A 12,585-nucleotide genomic window follows, 5' to 3' on the forward strand; every position below is an offset into this window, starting at 1 on the left:
GTGGTCCTTCTGCCTTCCTGAGGCAGTCCCGCTGCCCACGCCTCGTGCACCCTCAGTGGCGGGTGGCACCCGTGAAAACCAAGGTCGTCTTCCCTCTGCGGCCTCACTGCCTTCTGAGGAAGGATATGTTTCAACCGCCACATTTAGAACTCGGCGCGGCCGGCAGAGCAGAGATGGCGCCAGCTGCTCAGAAGCATCTGGAACGTTTTCCAGAAAATAACTCCCAGCCATTCTGAAGTCTGTGAAGCTTACCTAGAAAGAAATGCTTATTCTCTTTTTTTAAAACTTTCTAGAAAGTAGATTTCAAGTTTTAAAAATATTTTGTCTTGGGGGCGCCTGGGTGGCTCAGTCGGTTAAGCGTCCGGCTTCGGCTCAGGTCATGATCTTGCAGTTCGTGGGTTCAGGCCCTGCATTGGGCTCTGTGCTGACAGCTCAGAGCCTGGAACCTGCTTCGGATTCTGTGCCTCCCTCTCTCTCTGCCCCGCCTCCACTTGCACTCTGTCTCTCTCTCAGAAATGAATAAACATTAAAAAAATACATACTTTTTATTTTGCTTTTCTTTTGATACAGAAGGATGTTAGTTATCAGGAATCTACCAAACATAACTTACAGCCTCTTCATACCAAGAAATTAAACAGCAAAAACTAAAACAGAACAAAATGCTCTTATTGTCCATTGTGCATAAAACACTTACTTCCTCTGGGCAAGCAGGCACCCTAGGTTTGCGCACACAGACCCTTCCACCATTCCCTCCATCCACGGCCACGACAGAGATGTTTAAAAAGAAAGCATTAAAAACCCTAACCCTTCCACAGACCAAAGGCAGAAGGAAGACACAGAACAGGGTGCAGGATAGAGACCTTGGACCTGCGGGGCTCTGGGTCCAGAAATAGGCAAGTGGCTGGGAAATGCGGTCCCTGAGGGTCGAAGAGTCTAAAACTGCCCAAAGGGAGTGGGGGAACAACAGCCAAGAGCATCACCTAAAATTGGACCCAGGGCAAGTCTCCCACCTCTACGACAGGAAGTTGAGAAAGAAAATCACCTCTGCAACAGTTACCTGAGGATCCCCCAGAGGATGGACTTGGACACTTCTGCACTTCTCAGGGGGTGGCTGCACGAGAGCCCCGAGCACCCAGTGTAACACACATCAACGCTGCAGAGCCCCAAAAGGCTGTGTGGAGGCACCTGCAGGACAGAGAAACACAGACAGGTGAGCAGACAGAGAACACAGAACACAAGCCCCTTGTTTACGACGAGCCTGCCAGCCTCAACTCCAAAGCACGTTACTCTAAGAAGAAAGGTAACAAGATCAGCAACCAGCAGATGAATTCATCCCAGATGAAATGAAAACAATACAGCAACCTAAAAATTAAAATAGAGATTTTAAAATAACCATGTTTAGGATTCTCACATTGGATAAAGAGAAAACATCCACAAAAACTTGGAAAAGATTATAAAACAAGAACTGGAAAAACAAAATAAGAACAGTATAACAAAGAAAATTAGAAATGAGACATGAAGTCATAAAAAAATAACCATCTAAGTACATGATACAAAGTCTAAGTGGGCACCAGTGGAGACAGATTTCCCGGTGGAGAGCACAGGTAAACATTAAGAAAAGCAGTTTTGAGGGGCGCCTGGGTGGCGTAGTCGGTTAAGCGTCTGACTTCAGCCAGGTCACGATCTCACGGTCCGTGAGTTCGAGCCCCGCGTCAGGCTCTGGGCTGATGGCTCGGAGCCTGGAGCCTGTTTCCGATTCTGTGTCTCCCTCTCTCTCTGCCCCTCCCCCGTTCATGCTCTGTCTCTCTCTGTCCCAAAAATAAAAAAAAAAAAAAAAAAAAAAAACGTTGAAAAAAAAAATTAAAAAAAAAAAGAAAAAGAAAAAGAAAAGCAGTTTTGAGACATGGAGAACAGACTGACTGGTTTCAATCTATCCCCTCACAGGAGACCCAGAATACGAGAATCGAGGTCGGGGTGCAGACCACAGGCCACATTTACGTGAAGACAAAACGCCTGGAATGTCCGGGATCGAAGATCCTTTCTGTTCTCAGACAGAAAGAACACACCAAGTGCCAAGCAGTGTCACTGAAACAACCCACACTTGACAATTATCGTAGTGAAATGTCAGGACATTAAGGACACAGGAAGAAAAGACGGATTTCCCTCACAGAAATGGCAATTCAATGGACAGCAAGCTTCTCGTCAGCAGCAAGAGCTTCCAAAGAGTCGTGTCTTTAAAATTCTGACTCGAGATAACTGTCAACGAGGAGTTCTATACCAGTTGACCCTCATTCAAGAGTGAGATCAAAAGAAAGACTTTTCATACACCCTCCGACAGGCACGTCTGTAACCGCCACACTATGCCCGTCCTGCCACCGTGGGTCATCTGGGAATCTGCTCTGAACCTCTCACCTGCCCTTAGCGTTGCGTGTGCCTCCAGAAACTAATAGCCCGTCTTCCTCCGTTTCCAAGCCTCCTGCAAGAGCCCCTGTAACCACACAGAAAAGTATCCAGGGCAGGAGAGGAGGCACTCCGAGGGCAGGACGGAGGTGCAGAGGAGGCACTCCGAGGGCAGGACGGAGGTGCTGAGTTGGCCAGAGTCTCCGTGTGTTAGACTTGCTCGTGGAATCCCCTGTGCCGACCCTACTCTCCCTGCCTGTTGATGGATGTGGTCTTCTAACCTACTTTCTGCTTCACCAACACCCTCTTCAGCTCTAAGCTATTATTGTATTTTTTCAGATCCAGAATTCCAATTTGATTCCTGGCTGTAATTTCCAATATCATTACTTCTTTGAACATATTAAGCCTTACCAAACTGTATTCTTGCAAATTTCATTATCTGGACCACCCACAGGTCAGTTTCTTTTTCCTCGTTTTTCTTGGATTTGATCACGTGTTCATGTTGCCTGGTGTGTGACTAACATTACACACTTTATTTCTATGCTTTCATGTTTATTTATTCATCTGGGGGAGACGGGCGGAGAGAGAGAGAGGGGGAGAGAGAGAATCCCAAGCAGGCTCCTCACTGTCAGTGCAGAGCCCCACACGGGGCTCAAACCCACAAACCATGAAATCATGACCTGAGCCGACCGAGCCACCCAGGTGCCCCGTATGTTACCCATTTTAAAACCATGAAGATAACTGGAGACCTAAGATGGCATTTTCTTCCTTCTCTGGAAAGGATTGACCTCCACTTCTGGCAGGGAGCCAAAAACACAGCACCCCGGTCACACAGCTGCGGTCTGAGGCTGAGCTTCAGGCCCCATGAGGTTTGGCATTCCTCCAGGTCACTCTTGTCCTAGAGTAAGGCATTACGGAGCCCCAACCCAAAACCCGGGGGTTTACTAGACCCTCTGTCTCTGCAGGGACGTCAGAATAATAACTTAATCCCTTGGGTCTTTGGTCTCTTGGGAGCTTTGCTCAGAAGCTGAGGTTTTTGTTTTTTATAATTTTTGTAATGTTTTATTTTTGACAGAGTGCGAGCGGGGGAGGGGCAGAGAGAGGGACAGAGAATCTGAAGCAGGCTCTGCTGATGCCCCAGTAGCTGAGCTTTCTAATACCTCTTCCAAATAGAAAGATGCTCACTGGGGGAAAAGTTCACCTTTCTGGAATGCTTCACTCCCTTGTTGCGGAAGGGTTGGTCATAACGAGCTAGCCTGCCCTTTCTGTAGCGGAAACCGAGAGTGACCTTTCACAGCAAGGTGGATCTTATCTTAGCATCCGTGTAAAGCTCTTCAGGGGCCTTTGTAGATGATACTTTGGGCAGCCCTTCTAACACTGTCCCCAATTTAGTTTCAGGTACTGTGGTGGCTTTGTGACGTGTCAGCCAAGTTAGCCTTAACTACCATCCCTCCTCCCCCTCCCAACCCCTTTCCCACGGGGTTTGCTAACTGGATCACAAGAGGCATCTCGCTGAGGTTTGGCGGACGGAGGGTGAAGCCGCAGCGGTCCGGTTTTCACACGTGGGCGGTCCGGGCGGGGCCCCAGGTGTGGCTGCGGCCCATCCGCTATTGCACACCTGCTAGCTCACCTCGCTGGCGGGAGGCAGGTGTGCGGTCCTGCGACGGACGGTGCCAACTTCTTCTGCAGGACGTCCCCAGGGCCGGTCCGTCCTCCCGGCTTCCTGCTTGCGCCCACGCCCCCTGTCCCCGGCAGCTTCCCCTCGGCGCCGCCTGCTCCAGCACAGCCGTGGACTAACAGCCTTCGGGGGCCGTCCAGCCAGCTCCGCGGCGCGGAAGGTCCGCCCCCTCGATCCCCGCAACGGCGCCCCCGGGGGTCCTGCGTCTGCCTGGGCGTCCGCCTGCCGCCGCCCGAGCGCCCGGCCGCAGAGGGAGTCCTGCTTGGCCCCGGCCCACGCGGGGCTCCTTGCTCCCCCGGTGGTCGTGTCCGCGTGACGGCGGCGATCCCGGGACCCTCGGAGGAGCCAGGCGGACGCGGGGCAGAAGCGAGGTCAGGACCCCGGGAGGGTTCGCGGGTCCTGGAGGCCGCTGGGCGGAGTGGAGCGCGCCCCGCCCAGGGTCTGCTCGCTCTCGCGGCCGCAAGGGTCCTCCTCGCGCGCATCCGACTCTCCGGACTAAGGCACACGTGCCCCCCGGGGACGCCACCGCCTGCCGCGCGGAAGAGACCGCGGGCCGCAGCCCACGCGCGCTGGGACGCGCCTCCGCGGCCGGCGCAGGCGCACCGCCCTCCCCGCGGCTGCGCGTGCTCCGCGGCTTGGCCCCTCCGGGACCCCGTAGGGCGTCTCCATGGCGACCGCGTGGGCCTGTCGGCCTGCGTCGTTGGGCTGCACCGCTCTCGGTTCCCCGCGTGCCGGCGAGCTCCTCCTCGCGGAGAGGGGCGCCGCAGGTGAGGCGGGGTGGGGTGGGGTGGGGGTGGGGGGTCGCTGCAGGTGAGGCAGGGGGCGAGGTGGGGGAGGGCGCCGCAGGTGAGGTGGGGGGAGGCAGGGGAGGTGCCACAGGTGAGAGCGGGGTGGGAGGGAGCCGCGGGTGAGATGGGGGGACAAGGGGAAGTGTCGCAGGTGAGGCGGGGGTGCCTGGTGGGAGGGCGCCATAGGTGAGGCGTGGGGGGGAGGGGGGGAGGGCACCGCAGGTGAGGTGGGGGTGCGGGGTCGCCGCAGGTGAGGCGGGGGGGGGGGGGGGAGGAGGGCGCTGCAGGTAAGGTGGGGGGGTGGGGGAGGACTCCGCAGGTGAGATAGGGGGACAGGGGAACTGTCGCAGGTGAGGAGAGGGTGCAGGGGAAGGGCGCTGCAGGTGAGGGGGGTGGGGTGGGGGTGGGGGTTCGCTGCAGGGGGGGAGGTGCCTGGCGGGAGGGCGCCATAGGTGAGGCTGGGGTGGGAGGGTGCCAGGGGTGAGATGGGGGGCAGGCAGCAGAAGGAAGGTGGTGCCCCCTCGGCCCACTGTGCGCCGTCCGGCTGCCCCGGGAAAGGCTGTGCACCCCAGGCCTGGAACTTGAGGACTAACGGGTCCGCCCAACCAGGTCTGGTGCAGATGGGGAAACTGAGGCAGGCATGGTGGGGACGTGGCGCAGCCTCCGCCGGGGTGTCCGCGGGTCGCCCTCTCTCATTCATTGCTCGGCCTTTGGGCAGCTCCTTAACTACCCCAAGCGTCGCACTCCTCAGCACAAGCGCGGGAAGGAAGTATGTGCGTGCGCTCGTGTAGCAGCCAAGTGGAGCGTTAACCAGGGATCGCGTGTGAGCCCGTTAGCATTCCGATGTGTGTTATTACCGCTGGATCCGTTGTTTAGAAATTACACGTGGAGGGGCACCTGGGTGGCTCAGTCGGTTTAGCGTCTGACTTGCGCTCGCGTCATGATCTCCCGGTTCGTGGGTTTGAATGCCATGTCGGGCTCTGTGCTGACAGCTCGGAGCCTGGAGCCCTCTTCGGAGTCTGTGTGTGTCTCTCTCTCTGCCCCTCCCCTGCTCACGCTCTGTCTCTGTCTCAAAAATAAATAAACATTAAAAAAAAAGTTAGAAATTGCACGTGGAAGTGTGCTTCCCCAGAAGAGCTGCTGGTGAGCAGCAGTTCTTAAACTACTTTGGGAATATTGTGGAACAACTAAAAGTGAAGATTCTTTTTTGACACATTTTCCCAGCACCTAACTGTGTGTTCCCCAGACCCAGCGCTGCTCCCTGAGCCGCACGGGCAGGATTCCTGGGCTCGGGGAGGTTGGTACCCGGTGGAGGGGATGGGGGGCGGGGGAGAGCTCAGAACCTCAGCAGGAGTACGCAGTGTGGACGGGGGATCCGTCCACACCACGTTTACGGGAGGAACGTATCGGCTTACGGGCCGAAACCTTCTGACGTTTTCATCCCTAATATAGCCATTCTTGTTTTGGGTCATTGGGTCTTCCAGGAGCTTAAAGTGGAATCTTGGAACTCTGTGCGGCGAAGTGAGGCTCATACGTTTAATCAGGACCTTCTTGACTTCCTGCTTTCTTCCTTCCTTAGAACTTGAGTGTCAAATTTATGATACCGTTTATGAAAAATGGTGGTTTTGTAAGCAAGTGACACTGTCGCAGATCTGCCCCATAGCCACCCCGTGCCACCTGGGTGAGTGTGGCAGTGACCTAGCTGTGGCCGTGTCTCCCTCTCTGTCTCCAGGTGACTCCAGAGCGCGCAGGATGAGCAGTGGTCCCCCGGCGGCTGGCAGATGGACGGAAGCGGCCCCTCCGAGCTGCCCCCTGGGGCGGCTGATCCAGAGCGCGGTGCCGGCCAAGTTGGCAGCGTGCCTGCCTCCCCCTCCGGAGAGGTTCACCAGGAGGTCAAGGGGGTCGTCCTTTCATCGGTCTTAGACTTGAGTCAACGTGGCCTTCACCATTTAGAAGAGATCTTTAAAATCCCCAACATTAAAGTAAGTGGGGCATTTCTCATTTGTGCCTCTGCCTGGTAGACATGAATGGCTTTTACTTGGAGGCCTCACCTGAGGAGAGAGATTCCAGAATGAGACAGAAGAGGGTTGACTCAGGGGCTCATGTGCGGCTCAGCACAGAGTGAGGAATTGAGGTACGGGGACGAGCCAATGCAAATACCTCGTGGAGTTGGACCGTGATATCCATCCTGTCTCCTCAGAGGGTCTTAAGCACCAAAGAGCCGGTGGTAGAAACCACTGCCCATAACACCCTTGACCTCACGTAAAACACCGCGCCCACAGACCCCCACACATCGAGGCAGTTGACCACCGTTTCTCAGCCCTGCTCTGCTGACGTTACCCGTGGACTTTGCCCTGTGCCCAGTGTCTTCGCCAGGCCCGTGCCAGCTGGTAATCCAGGGAGCGCTGTCTCACCCCCCGTGATTTCTAGACTAAGCTTCGGTCAGAGCACAGTTTTGACGTGAGCGGGGTCCTGCTGCCTGATACTCCTGTAATTTCCTTAAATCTCATTCGTCTCCATCTGGAACGCGAGAGTGAGCATATTGCTGTGGGTCATTGCAAGAACTGGACCGCAGTGTCCACAGCATGGTACACGCCAGACACGCTGCACCGTTGCGGAGTGGACTGACCTTTGGGAGTGCTTTTGCAAAGCCGCAGGCCCTAATCGTAAGTGGCTGCTCGAGGACTAAATCCTCTGCTGCACGTGACACACCCTGGTTTTGCTGCCCAGGCCGCCACCGGCCTTGCCGTCCCTCCCTGAGCACCCACCTCTTGGAGTGAATTCCTGGGTCGTCAGGGCTGCTGTGTGCCCTCTGTGTGGGCACACGCTCCCAGCTGGCAGTCCGAACCCTGATGGTGCCATGAGACTGTGTTACCTCTGTGCATAAAGGAAGAAGGAGCCTGCTTTTCAAGCTTCATAAAGAAGCATCATAACTGCTTATGCCCTTCGGAAAACAGAGACGTGAATAGAGATGTCATCGCCATGGCAACCAATCACTGAGGGAGGCGGCCGCACGGCGCCATGGCCTTCGAGGGGTTATGGGTACACGTGCCGGCGAAGCAGCCATCGCCGGAGTCGCCAGGAGCACGCCCACCGCTTCCACGGCCACATGTGGTCCTGGAGCGCGGGAGGGCCCAGCTTCCCCGGGTCTCGCCGGACCTGGAGGGAGGCTGGGCTCCTGGGGCGCAGTCACCTGGCTGTTCCCTCAAGCCACTGCGGTTTTGGAGTTGGGCACTTAGAAGCAGCTCGCCCCAAGACGGCGGGCCTGGGGGCTTGGAGCCCACGCTGCAGCCTCTTGTCGAGGTGCGCACACCCCTGCCAGAGTGACCGCCAGCCCGTGTCCCCGAGACCGTCCGCGGCCAGCAGGGTAGCTGCCCACGCCTTGCCTGGCGGGACAGTTTGCTTTCTGTGCGCTTGTAAAGCTCCTGTCGTGACCCGTGAAGGGGCTCGGAGGACGGCCTCGGAGGCAGAGTTGGGCGTGGGGACAGCGTGGCCCGAGGGGGTGGCTGGTGCTTCCCTAGCACTCCCATGCACCCCGCACCGCTCACTTAGCGTGGTCTGGCAGGCGGGTCCCCCGAGCCACTTCATAGGGGAGGATGCTGGAGCCCAGAGAGGTTTGGGAACTTGCTCAAAGTCCCTCAGCTAATAAGGTTTTGAAATCTAGATTTGAACCCAGGAAGCGTGGCTTCCAGGCCATTCTCGTGACTTTGCGCTCTGCTACCTGGGTAGGGAGGTGTGACCTACGACCTGTAACGGCCGCATCGAGGGGGTTCTTCTCCACCCACGATCGTGTGGTGCCCGACTGTGGGATCATACGTGCCCACGTGACCCGGCCAGAGTCCCCGCGGCACATGCCGTCTTCAGCCTTCCTTCCTGCTCCTTCTGACGCCTCATGGAGACTTGATGGCGCTGGGCTGGCGCTTGGAGCCCTTGCCGAGGTGGTGGCGGCTGGGGTCGTGTTTGGGCGCCTCGGAGAGCAGCGTGGCGCACCTGTCTTTTAGGTTCCTTTAATTATCTGCTTGGGATGGGTCCCCGACCAGACTCCGCCCCTGCTGCCTGTGCACGGAGCAGAGGCCCGCGGGCTGCTGAGTGCTAGGGCGCGAGGGCGGGGGCAGTGACCGTGGGGCCTGAGAAGCGCTGAGCGTGGGGGCCCACGAAGGGGAAAAGGGGTTTAAAGCTCGGGAAGTACGTTTGGTCTGAGGGGTGTTTGTAGCAAAAGCCCCGTGTGCGCGGTGGTGGTGGAGTCCCTGTCCGGCCCGCGAGGCGTGCGAGGGGTCCTGGTGCTTCTCTTTCCCTCGTCTGCTGTTTAAACTACGTGAGGATCGGTTAGTGTGAGTTTTCTTTCAATTTGGTGCGTGTGGTTGCAAAAGCTAGTGTTTGTTCTGGAACCGCCTTGGCTACGTCACGGCTCAAAACGTGCTTAGTTGACAGAACGTTCTCTTCTCTTCCCTGGAAGCAACTGCACCTTCAAAGAAACGCCCTCTGCGAGATTCCCGCAGACTTCTTCCAGTCGCTGCCAAACCTCGCGTGGCTGGACTTCCGCTACAACAGCATCAGAGCTCTTCCTTCTGGGATCGGGTCTCACAAGTGAGTTGCGCGTTTCCAGACTTCAAGAAGCAGCACGTTTTCAGATGCCTGAGTGCCTGCCCTTTTGCCGCATAGCTCCTACTCCTGGTTGAATTTTGGTTTCAGCTAGAAGCTTTTAACGCTATTTTTAAAGCCAGCTAGGAGATGCAACAAAGCACTTGACTGTAGTTATAATTTAGGGTAGGGGATGCTGGCAGCCACAGTGCCTTTGCCGGGCCACCCGTGAGGTTTTGGCAACACCTGGTTCCATCTCTGACTCTCCTCATGGGAAGCTGCCTGAAGGTCAGAAATATGGCTGAGGAGCTACAGCCGGCCTCTGTGCTCCTGAGGCCTCGTGTATATCCTTTAGTTTCCGGTAAATAACAAGAAATGCTTTCCGTTTGGAGAGTTAGAAATCCCGTGGCTATGATTCCAGGGATTTCCTAGCACCCCCGCTTCTAGAACAAATGCCTCGCCTCCCTCCCTCCTCCTCACGTGGACTCTCCCCAGCAGCTAAGGGTCAGCTGGCACCGGCACTCCCCCGGGAGCCACGCTCTCTGGGAGCTCGGCCTACCGTCCTGACCCCGTCGCCTTTAGCACCCACGTCTTTCCAGATCAGTGTTTCTTACCCTTTTGAAAGCCCGGTAACCCTTGTAGGCTGTCCTTTAATGCCAGCGCTTCCTGGGCAGAGGAGAGCACACGCGTAGGCCCTGGGAGCGTGTGCCTGGTGGACGTGAGGGACGGCAGGGAGGCCAGAGAGGAACACAGGAGGCAGAGGGACAAGAAATGCCTTGAAAGAGGGTCAGCCCAGCTAGCAGGCCAGGGATGCAGTGTTGGATTTCATTTTGAAAGAGCTTGGGAATCCCAGTGGGTTGGAATGGAGAGGGCTGCAGTTTGACTTGGCTTTGAGGTCACTCTGTAAGGGGGGGCGAGGGTGGTCGTGGAAGGCCAGTTAGGAGGCCACGCGGCCGTCCCCACCAGAGGCAGCGGCCTGGGCCAGGCTGACAAGGCAGAGTGCCAGGTGGACTTGAGGGCCGGTGGGGTTCAGGTTGGTTCAGGGCATGGGAGGAAGAGAGGTGTCCCAGGGCGACCCCCGGTTCTTACGTGAGTAATCACGTCCGCACACGGCCGTGGTGGCCCCTCCAGGCAGCAGAGCGGGAGGCTGTAAAGGCCCTTCACTTGCCTGGAGGGTGGCTCACTGCTTGCTGAAGTGTTTTGTAAGAAGTGAGCGTTTTGTCCGTGTAACGGTAAGAGAACATGTGTGAATCTTTTGTGCCTTTTCAGGCCCCACAAGGAAGCAGCTGACTTCTGATGACAAGCTGGGGTCTCCAGCAGGGGGCAGTCAGAGCCAGGAGCCATCTTCCTGGAGCTCTGGGGTCGTCGGGGTCTGTGGGTGGTGCCGCTGGACGCACAGAACCCTGTCCCTGGCTCCAGCCAGGACGGTGTGACGGTGACTGAGGGCCGCGCCCACCGCCCACCTTGTCCCTTCCAGCTGACGACCTCGTGAGTCTTCTGAGCTGGTGGTTAGGGCAGGTTGGGAAGGAAGGCTTTGTTCCTCCCAGGGTGACTCATCTTTTGTGTTGAGGATGATTTAGTGCTTTCTGTCCCTAGACTGTGGCATTAGCACAGTTGAGGAGAGGGTTTGCTGCTCAGAGTGTAGACAAACGAAAGCCTCTTCCCAAAGCACTGCTCTTTCTTCTAAAAGAAGCACACGGTTCTCCAATTTTGGAATTTGTTGATTTGCCAGTCAAAGCCAGCTGCTTAATATCGTTTAAGATATAATTTTGCATGGGATTTATAGCCCATTATATCATTAAAACTAGATCAGCTTGCCGAAGAGCTGAAACATATTAATCAGAAGTGTTAAGTAATTACGGGCTTATTAAAAACCTTAAACTTTCCAAAAGGCCTAATGAAAGCAATGCCAGTACTAATGTTCTCCCCCCTCGTTGTCCTGGATGTGTAAGCTTTGCTAGCAGAGAGAGAGAGAAATTTGTACGTCAGCATACACGCCTCCCCAGGCAAGCCACTGCGGTGTATGCGTTCCGTGGAGAATCTGTGAAACAGCCCGTGGACTGACAGTGCCTAGGGGTCAACATTTACAAATTTATTATTTAACGTGTGCACGAGAATATTCAAACCTGTCATTGCATAAGGCGGGAAGACGCTTCCTTGGTGAGTGGTTGGTTCCCGCGGTCTGCGCCCCCGTGAGCAGGCAGGTGGCGGGGACGTCCAGGGCACCTGCTCACGGGGGCGCAGACCGCGGGGTCTGTCCGTCGTGTGGGGGAGCAGGCACTGCCCCGTTCTCGGGCCGTTTCTGTACCCCACGATTGGGGCTAAACCAGCCCCCGGTGGTTGAAGTGATGGCGTTGACATGACTCACTCTGCATACACTGAGAAAAGTTTGACCGATAACGTCTGTTCCTTTCAGACCTCACGTAAGTAAGGAAAACCAAGGGAGTAAATGGAAAGAAAGTCGTCTCACCCCTTGGCAATCTGATTTTCCTTTGGGGTTGCTGGTCCGGAACTTAAACTTAATTGGCCCAGAACGGGAGAACTCTCACTTGTGTGTCTGTGACGTTGCCTTTCCGCTTTCAAATCTTGGGGACCCTGGCCAGTCGTGATGCTGGGTTTTAATGTTTTCACCGTCCAAGGGGAGATAAGGCTTGAGATGGCCTCCCTCCACCCGCCGCATGGATTCACACGCGGGGTCTGTAGGTGCGTTCGGCTGCTGGCCTCCTCTCTGGCGGGAGGGCCGAAGGCGCGGACGCAGGGTGGACGGCTCTCCAGCCCCGCGGTCACCCGGCTTCTTTCCTGGGGCCGCTGAGGGCTCGGCGACTCCTGGGTCCGCAATAGAGGAGGAGGCGGGTGGGGGCTTTTCTCCAGGCGGTTGTGAGGGCGACCCCGTCGTGGCCGGCGGCCATCCCCACACGGTCAGCAGCCCCGTGTGCCTGGGACTCTGGCCGGCCGGCCGTGTGCTGCAGCGAAGGTGTGGAGATTGAATACTACGGCCGACTTGACAGTTCTCCAGACGTCTCTCGGCGAAGCCCGGGGTGACACAGATACAGGGGGGAGGGGTCCCGCCCTCTTCCCGGGTGCCCATCCCCCAGCCTGGAAACATGAGCCGGGGTGTTTGTGGTCTTTTTATGCCAG

General features: G+C 56.6%; 2 protein-coding genes across 10 annotated transcripts in view; one reads left to right on the forward strand and one right to left on the reverse strand.

Annotated features, from left to right (window-relative positions):
* The window catches only part of STK32C (serine/threonine kinase 32C), a 97,365-nt gene extending 92,722 nt beyond the window's left edge, over nucleotides 1-4,643 (reverse strand). For 2 of the 7 annotated variants that reach the window (XM_042959880.1, XM_042959874.1), the window contains exons 1-2: nucleotides 3,602-3,841; nucleotides 1,058-1,185 (exon numbers count right to left, since the gene is read on the reverse strand). The gene's annotated coding sequence lies outside the window, so the exon portion shown is untranslated. Of the gene's footprint in view, nucleotides 1-1,042; nucleotides 1,186-3,149; nucleotides 3,272-3,560; nucleotides 3,842-4,030 lie in introns of those variants that run through there. The other 5 variants (XM_042959875.1, XM_042959878.1, XM_042959877.1 and 2 more) reach the window with 5 other exon arrangements.
* Nucleotides 4,644-4,745: 102 nt separating this feature from the next.
* The window catches only part of LRRC27 (leucine rich repeat containing 27), a 35,994-nt gene continuing 28,154 nt past the window's right edge, over nucleotides 4,746-12,585 (forward strand). For 2 of the 3 annotated variants that reach the window (XR_006208942.1, XM_042959872.1), the window contains exons 1-3: nucleotides 4,746-4,845; nucleotides 6,599-6,848; nucleotides 9,323-9,453. Coding sequence is in view for 2 of the 3 variants with exons in the window: in XM_042959872.1 (XP_042815806.1) it covers nucleotides 6,648-6,848; nucleotides 9,323-9,453 (332 nt within the window). In the remaining variant the exon portion in view is untranslated. The remainder of the gene's footprint in view (nucleotides 4,846-6,598; nucleotides 6,849-9,322; nucleotides 9,454-12,585) is intronic. The other variant, XM_042959871.1, reaches the window with a different exon arrangement.

The sequence above is a fragment of the Panthera tigris genome, chromosome D2 (genome assembly GCF_018350195.1).
Source record: "Panthera tigris isolate Pti1 chromosome D2, P.tigris_Pti1_mat1.1, whole genome shotgun sequence".
In the NCBI taxonomy this organism is placed as follows: domain Eukaryota; kingdom Metazoa; phylum Chordata; class Mammalia; order Carnivora; family Felidae; genus Panthera; species Panthera tigris.